Source organism: Elgaria multicarinata, chromosome 2 (assembly GCF_023053635.1).
Source record: "Elgaria multicarinata webbii isolate HBS135686 ecotype San Diego chromosome 2, rElgMul1.1.pri, whole genome shotgun sequence".
Lineage (NCBI taxonomy): Eukaryota > Metazoa > Chordata > Lepidosauria > Squamata > Anguidae > Elgaria > Elgaria multicarinata.
In genome coordinates, this window is record NC_086172.1 from 101811946 (window position 1) to 101819646 (window position 7701).

At 41.6% G+C, this 7701-nt stretch overlaps 1 protein-coding gene across 1 annotated transcript in view; it reads left to right on the plus strand.

The window, feature by feature from the left end:
- The window catches only part of CSTF3 (cleavage stimulation factor subunit 3), a 63219-nt gene extending 57921 nt beyond the window's left edge, over positions 1-5298 (plus strand). Inside the window, exons 16-21 of the mRNA XM_063117317.1 lie at positions 199-268; positions 1907-2102; positions 2385-2538; positions 3556-3650; positions 3795-3855; positions 4583-5298. Coding sequence (XP_062973387.1) covers positions 199-268; positions 1907-2102; positions 2385-2538; positions 3556-3650; positions 3795-3855; positions 4583-4785 — 779 coding nt within the window. The 3' untranslated portion in view covers positions 4786-5298. The remainder of the gene's footprint in view (positions 1-198; positions 269-1906; positions 2103-2384; positions 2539-3555; positions 3651-3794; positions 3856-4582) is intronic.
- Positions 5299-7701: the final 2403 nt, after the last annotated feature.

Below are 7701 nucleotides of genomic sequence, written 5' to 3' on the forward strand. Positions count from 1 at the left end.
TAGGCATGAGTCTATTAGTTTATCCACAAAGGAATTGTGGATTGCATAAAGGGTTTTTCAACTTTCACTGGAATCAAAACTAATTCAAAGTATTGTTTTATTTCTCTCCGTAATGTCCAATATATATATGTATGTATGTATGTATGTATATTTGAAGCTTATTTTCATCTTCTTTTTTATTTTATTTTTTTTAAATAGAGGATAATAATACAAGAGTCCTGTTTGAACGTGTATTAACCTCAGGGAGCCTCCCACCTGAGAAATCTGGGTAAGCTGTGTCAAATCTCCTTTCCGAGGGACCTGTTTTGCTGCACTTGAAAGCCCTTGTACAACATAGATATAATATTGCAGATTAATAGAGGGATCATACTGTTGCAGCATGTACTTTCATTGCAGCCCTAAATGAGAGAAGCCATATATATATATTGTAGGATTTTCTATGGCGTTAAATGCCAGAACGTGCTTTGATGGCAACAGTGACCTAAGAAAATCCATCTCCACATTGAGGAGAAATGCCATATAGACTCTGTGGTTGACAAATAGCATGGCCCAATATAGAATCTGAGCACTTGGGCACTTTTACGTGCACGTCTACCCACACGGACATGCCTTCTGCTGCTTTTTGCATTCTCACCCATCTCATCAGTCTTTACTCACTGATACCTCTTTAGGCGATGACTTCACAGTCGCACAGCCAATTCTGTGTTAGCCTATTGCAGGAACAGGAGACCTGGGGAATGGTGTTATGTAGAAGCCAGATGTTTCTGCTACCATTACAATTTGGGGTCGTCAGTGTCAGAAGCTGCCACCAGCAAGCACAGCTTCCAGAGTAGTACAGTGCAGCCTTCCCCAACCAGACACCTCCCAGATGTGTTGGATTTCAATCCAACCTTCTGCAATTTGCCATCCTGGCTGGGAACGTTGGAAGATGCAGCCCAACCTACCTGGAGGACACCAGGTTGGGAAAGGCTGGTGGCGTGTCATGCCGTCTGGGCATGCTGTCTGTCTCCAGTTCTGACCTGAAGGGTTCTCTCTCACCCCGTTTTAGCAGAGGGGGCAGGCACACTGAATGGCTGCCCAGGGGTGCGGCAGCAGGGGTCACCCCCTTTAGCTGGCATTCCCAGCAGTGACTGGTCACTGCTGCCAGTTGCTTTGGACTTGGGGGCCTTCTGGGTCCAAAGCAAGTGGCAGCAAGCAAACAACTGGGCTACACATCTGCTATGGCTTCTGGTTTTAGACTAGGGAAATGATAGGAAACACTAATTGTTGACTGGCAACTGCCCATTATGCCCATAGTTCTCTCCTCCTCCCATTATGCCCATAGTTTTCATGCCAATACAGAGTTGGCACTCCTGGACTGCAGGCCACTGGAAAAAGCTGTTGTGTGTGTGTGGTGGTGGTGGGGTGTTCTTTAGCCAGCGGACAAGCAGCTGGTGAGCCTTGCAGTGCACTGGCGTTTTGAAGCCTGCTGCTTCCTGATCAGTGTTAATTGCACTATTTTAGACATGTAGTCATGTATATCATCATCATCATATAATTTATTTCTTACCCGCCTCTCTGATTGGATCGAGGCGGGGAACAACAGCAAGCATAAAATACTGATTAAAAACATAGTATACACTTTTTAAAAAATCCTGAAAGCATACTAAAAGCATCCTAAAATTCCACTGGATAGACCTGCCAGAAGAGATCAGTCTTGATAGCTTTCTTGAATGCTAAAAGACTGTCAAGCTGATGAGTCTCCTCCGGCAGACCATTCCACAGTCTGGGAGCAGCAGAAGAGAAGGTCCTCTGGGTCATGAGCATGCCTTCCACAATCCTTCTATTTTTGTCCATCGCCGTTTCATATGTATACGTTGTTGCTTTTCCTTGAGCATTTGTTCTCTTTCTGTATTTTCCTCTATAGAGAGATATGGGCCCGATTTTTAGCTTTTGAGAGTAATATTGGTGATTTGGCTAGTATACTAAAAGTGGAGAAACGGAGATTTACAGCCTTCAAAGAGGAATACGAGGGCAAGGAAACAGCTCTGCTAGTAGATAGATACAAGTTCATGGACCTGTACCCCTGTTCTGCAAGTGAACTCAAAGCTCTCGGTTACAAGGTAAGGAGATGAGGACATTCCACATATGGAGAAAGGGATGCAATCCATTGACATTGCTACTTTGCTTAAAAATACATGTGTACATTTTTATTTAACTGGTTCATTTAAAACTTGTAACTGACCTAACAGTTCTGCTGTCTATACTTGCTTAAGAAAAGGAATCTGGCAGCAGACGTTGTTCTGTGATGCCAATACTTCTTAATCCCATTGTGAGGTAGAGAGGAAATGGGAATCGGTGACTACCTAACAATTTTGTTTAACAAAATAACCTATGCTTTCCAGGACGTTTCTCGAGCGAAGCTATCAACTATAATTCCAGATCCCGTTGTGGCTCCTTCAATAGTGCCTGTGCTAAAAGATGAAGCGGACAGGAAGCCAGAGTATCCAAAACCAGATACCCAGCAGATGATTCCATTTCAGCCAAGACATTTAGCACGTAAGCTAATCCCTTAAGATGAAAAAGAAACTTGCCCTCTACTTGTTTTCCTTGACCTTACATTTCATTCATATTCAGACGTGCACTTAAAGCTGTTTAAGTCTTATTGACAACTTGAATACTTCCCTAACTTGGAATTCTAGTACAATAAACAAATGTTTTAGAAGGAGTAATGAGCAGAGCAAACCTATTGTCCTTGGTAGAGCATCCCACTAATCATATGATTTGGCAGATCCCCCATCCAGAGGCCATAGACAATGCTATCACTTCAGGAGGTGGGAGAGTCTGAGATCAGACCATTCTCCCATGCAATGTAGCAGTAGCCATTCTTCCGAGGTTGCTACAACATCAGAGGGGCTTGAGGGAGGCGGAAAAGGAAGGGTGGGTGGGGAAGGAGGAGGGACCAGGATCCACAATATCCTAAAGCCTCTCCATCACCTGTAAGCCAGCTAGTTGAGGCAAGAGGCTCATCTAGATGAAACTGTAAAGAAAAGCAGGCATTTTCACCTCCATCCTTCCTCCACCCTTTTGGCTCCTGGCTTGCAGGGCATAGGTTAAACAGAGGACTCATACCTCTGAGACCTCTCTCTATTGATAGCCAGTGTGGTGTAGTGGCTAAACTGTTGAACCTGGAGCCAGGAGATCTAGGTTCTAGTCCCCACTCGGCCGTGGAAACCCACTGGGTGACTTTGGGCCAGTCACAGACTCTCAGCCCAACCTACCTCACAGGGTTGTTGTTGTGAGGATAAAATGGAAAGGAGGATTATGTATGCCACCTTGGGTTCCTTGGAGGAAAAAGGCGGGATATAAATATAACAGCAGCAACAACAACAACAATAACAACAGGCAATTCCTTAGGATTTTCACTCCTAGTCTCCCAAGTTTTTGCTCATTTCTTGTGTGTTGGTTTGTAAGATCAGTCACCTAAAATGAAAGAACATCCCTCCCATCATCTTGTTTCTTTTTAGACATAAGGGCCATTTAGACTGATGTGTATATTGCTTTATTGCTTATCAGCTCCAGGCTTGCATCCAGTCCCTGGTGGTGTCTTTCCCGTGCCTCCTGCTGCTGTAGTTCTAATGAAGCTTCTCCCACCTCCTGTGTGTTTTCAGGTTGGTTGTGATATTTTGAAATACTTTAAAGGCTTTGCAATCTTACGGCATTCTGCTTCAATGCATTGAACATTTCATTGTGTTTAAATATGATTGTATGACAGCATTTCCTGTTAAACCAGACCATCTTTATTTTTCTCCCAGGGCCCATTTGTACAAGTGGATGAACTTATGGAGATTGTGAGAAGATGCAAACTCCCAGATAGTAAGTTGTTTTTGTCCCCTTAAAGACTGATAGCAGGAGTCACTGGACATCACTCTATTCCAAACTCTTGTTGGGGGCTGAGAATTCAGGGGGCAATGATGTTGCCATATATGGGCTTGATCCAGACTGATAGTTCAAAATAATAATAATAATAATAATAATAATAATAATAATAATAATAATAATAATAGTGTATTCAAACAAGTGTGTTTCAAGCATAACTTTTCATCAAAGGCAAAATCTATGCAATCCCTCAATATTCAAATTAGAGGAGATATTTAAATGATTTGCTGGAGGCCATCTAGTTTAAATATTGAATGATTACATTGGTTTTGCCTTGAGTAAGATCTGTACTTGAAACACACAGGGCACCTTCATAATTTGAATATACTTTTTCAGAGGCTACCTGCAGCTTGTTCTTTTTTTCTGAAATCACACCATCTACAGATTTCCAAACTGGAATATTTCTGGGCACTGCTTCATGCCTTTCAAGCTAAAAAATCATTAGCTGCCATGGGTGTCATTGAACTCAAGGAATGTAAAGAAATGTTAATGCATAAATAATAGGGTTTTGCAAGGCTGCATGAAAAAAATTACGTTTCATGTGTCCTATTCTATCTAATATTTTGAAACAAACTGGTCACGTTTCATACAGTTGACTTATTTTCATAACTCTTGAGCGAATGCATTTTTTTCATAGTCAACAATTTTCCTCCCTATTCCAAAGGTGTAGATGAAGCAGTAAGGATCATCACTGGAGGCTTGCCTGACCTATCAATGGAAGGGAATGGACCTTTGGAAAACAATGCCCTTCTCAATAAATCTGTCAAAAGACCAAACGAAGACTCAGACGATGATGAGGAAAAAGGTTCAGTAGTACCTCCAATTCATGACATTTACAGAGCACGGCAACAAAAGCGAATCCGATGAGACAAGTTGCAAACGTAACTGTGGAAAGTAAGGACTTGTATCAATTTTTTTCCTTCAACAAATCAAATGTTTAAAAGGGATTGAAATTTCTAACATGCATCTTGCAACTGAGGTTGTTTTGTTACTGTGGTGCCTCTTTTTTACCAACTGATTCTTCATCAAAAAGGAAAAAAGGCAGATGAATCTTAGAACAAGCAAATTTGAGCCCTGGCAGAAAGTAGGTGTTGAACACAAACCATGCAAAATGTCCGAATTGCATTTGGTTGCTCTTCAGATGTATCCCCGCTACCACGTGAGATCTTGTGGGGATTCTGACAGTTTTATTTTAAAAACTGTATAGCTTATAATTGTGAAATATTTTAAATTCACACTTCTGGAAAAACAGTTTTTCTCAGTTTGCTCATGTAGTGTCTGTCCTGCCTTATTCTTTGTTTTTATTTATGGCAGAATGAATGGAAACTGTTTTGTAGTTTAAATGAAAAAACATTCCTTTCAAATAAAGGATATCCATAACGTCTTGGCTCTTGCTGCTTTATTTCTAGTACAGTAGTATTTTAGTTATCCCTGAGAGCAATCCTGACAATGGGGGGGTGGGGACACCTTTAGCACTGGTAATTTATATTTCAGAAAATTAGTATCGGAACATATATGATTGAAACTAAAAGTGAATTGTTGTTCATGAAATGTCAGTACTTTCTGATCTGAAATGCCCTCTGATCTGCAGTGACAGCCCCTCTGCATCTAATGCAAGCAAGAGCTGGGCCTTTGTTGCTTTACTGCAGATGAGTCATTCGGTTTGTATTGTCTTTTGTTTTGACAGTGCAATCCTATACATGGGACCTACTCCCACAGAAGTGTATATAGGATTGCGGCCAAAGCTGCAATGTGTTCTGGAGCATCACCTCTTTGCCTTTCCTGAGAAGGCCCACGTGAACTGGGATTGCCTGTTAGGATTTTAGCTCCTCTTTATTGTTGTGGTTCCCTGAAGGATCCTGCTGGTAGGATCAGACTTCTGTTTCTCTTGTACTCTATACTGTAGCACAGAAAGTGTGATAGTTTATTTCAAGAACCGGATGCACCAAAACAAATTATAAGAGAATGGTCCAAAGTGAATGATTTAGTTTTTCATATTACGAATGAATGACCACATATTTGTTTCACAGTATGAAAAATAATGTTTGAAGTAATCATTAGCTATTCAGAAAAATATATTCAAGTAATAAAAAATAAATAGGTAAGCAAAAATGAAGAGGGATTGTATAGAAATAGCATTGCTGCTGATGTCCTCCAACAATACAATAAGTTATAGGATCTACAGCAGGGTTGGGGAACTTTAGGCTGGCTGGAGGTGGAATCAAAAAATGTCTAGATAACCATAGGGTCCCCCCCACTCAATTTACAAGGGTGATTTACTGTAGGGCATCTGTTACCACATGAAGAGACATGTGTAGCCTCCAGCCACATTTAAACACAATGCTACTATCCTTCTATTTATTTATTTATTTATTACATTTCTATACTGCCCAATAGCCAGAGCTCTCTGTTCACAAAAATTAAAAACATTCAAAGTATAAAACCATAATATAAAATACAATATAAACCAGATAAAAACAGCAGCAATGCAAAATTACAAATTTAAAACAACAAGTTAAAATTTATTTATAAACTGTTAAAATGCTGGGAGAATAAAAAGGTCTTCACCTGGCATCTAAAAGCATATAATGTAGGTGCAAAGCGAACCTCCTTAGGGACCTCATTCCACAGCCGGGGTGCCACAGCAGAGAAGGCCCTCCCCCTGGTAGCCACCTGCCTCACTTCCTTTGGCAGGTGCTCGTGGAGAAGGACCCCTGAGGCTGACCTTAGGGTCCGGGCAGGTACATATGGGAGGAGGCGTTCCTTCAGATAACCTGGCCCCAAGCCGTTTAGGGCTTTAAATGTCAATACCAGCACTTTGAATCAGGCCTGGACCTGGACTGGCAGCCAATGAAGCTGGAAAAGGACTGGCGTAATGTAATCTCGCCAGCCAGTCCCTGTTAGTAAACGTGCTGTCCTGTTTTGTACCAGTTGAAGTTTCCGGACCGTTTTCAAAGGCAGCCCCACATATAATGCATTGCAGTAATCCAAACGAGAGGTTATCAGAGCATGGATAACTGTAGCTCAGCTATCTCTGTCCAGATAAGGACGCAGTTGGTATATCAGCCTAAGCTGATAAAAGGTGCTCTTTGCCACTGAGTTCACCTGTGCCTCCAGTGACAGTTCTGGATCCAAGAGCACTCCAAACTATGGACCCGATCCTTTAGGGGGAGTGCAGCCCCGTCCAGGACAGGGCAAACATCACCTTGCCGGCCAGATGACCCACCCGCTAACAGTACCTCCATCTTGTCTACAGCTGCTCAGAAATCAGGGGACAGTAATAATCAATCAATGTAATTCAAAGCTATAGGTAACCATTTCTGCTGGCATTCCACTAGCTACCACATGGTTCCCAGTCATCTGACTCTGAAGACTGACTGTTTTCTTTCAGAGGATGGGTAGCCAGAATTCAGGATCACTGGATCATTTTTTTTAAAACTAGGATCCCTAAATCTGCCAGATGCAAAGGACATACACGTAAAGCTGAAAAATTCTGAGTTCAGGAATCTGTTGAATACAAAAAGCGATTTAGGCCAGTCTTCAACGTATAAAACCACTCCTAATTACACCTGCTCCCCAAGCTTTCTTCCCAGCCTAGAAAGCATAATTTTATAGTTGCTACTGTTAAACTATTGGGAGTCAGAAATCCTTGGTGATGTCCTGTAAATAACCTAGAGATTCCTATCGATTTTAGAACACTCTACTAGGTAAGACACCTCAGTGGTATCTCTAGTTCTTGAAGACCTATTCCTTTAACGTATAGCTTTTTCATGTAGGACTTGA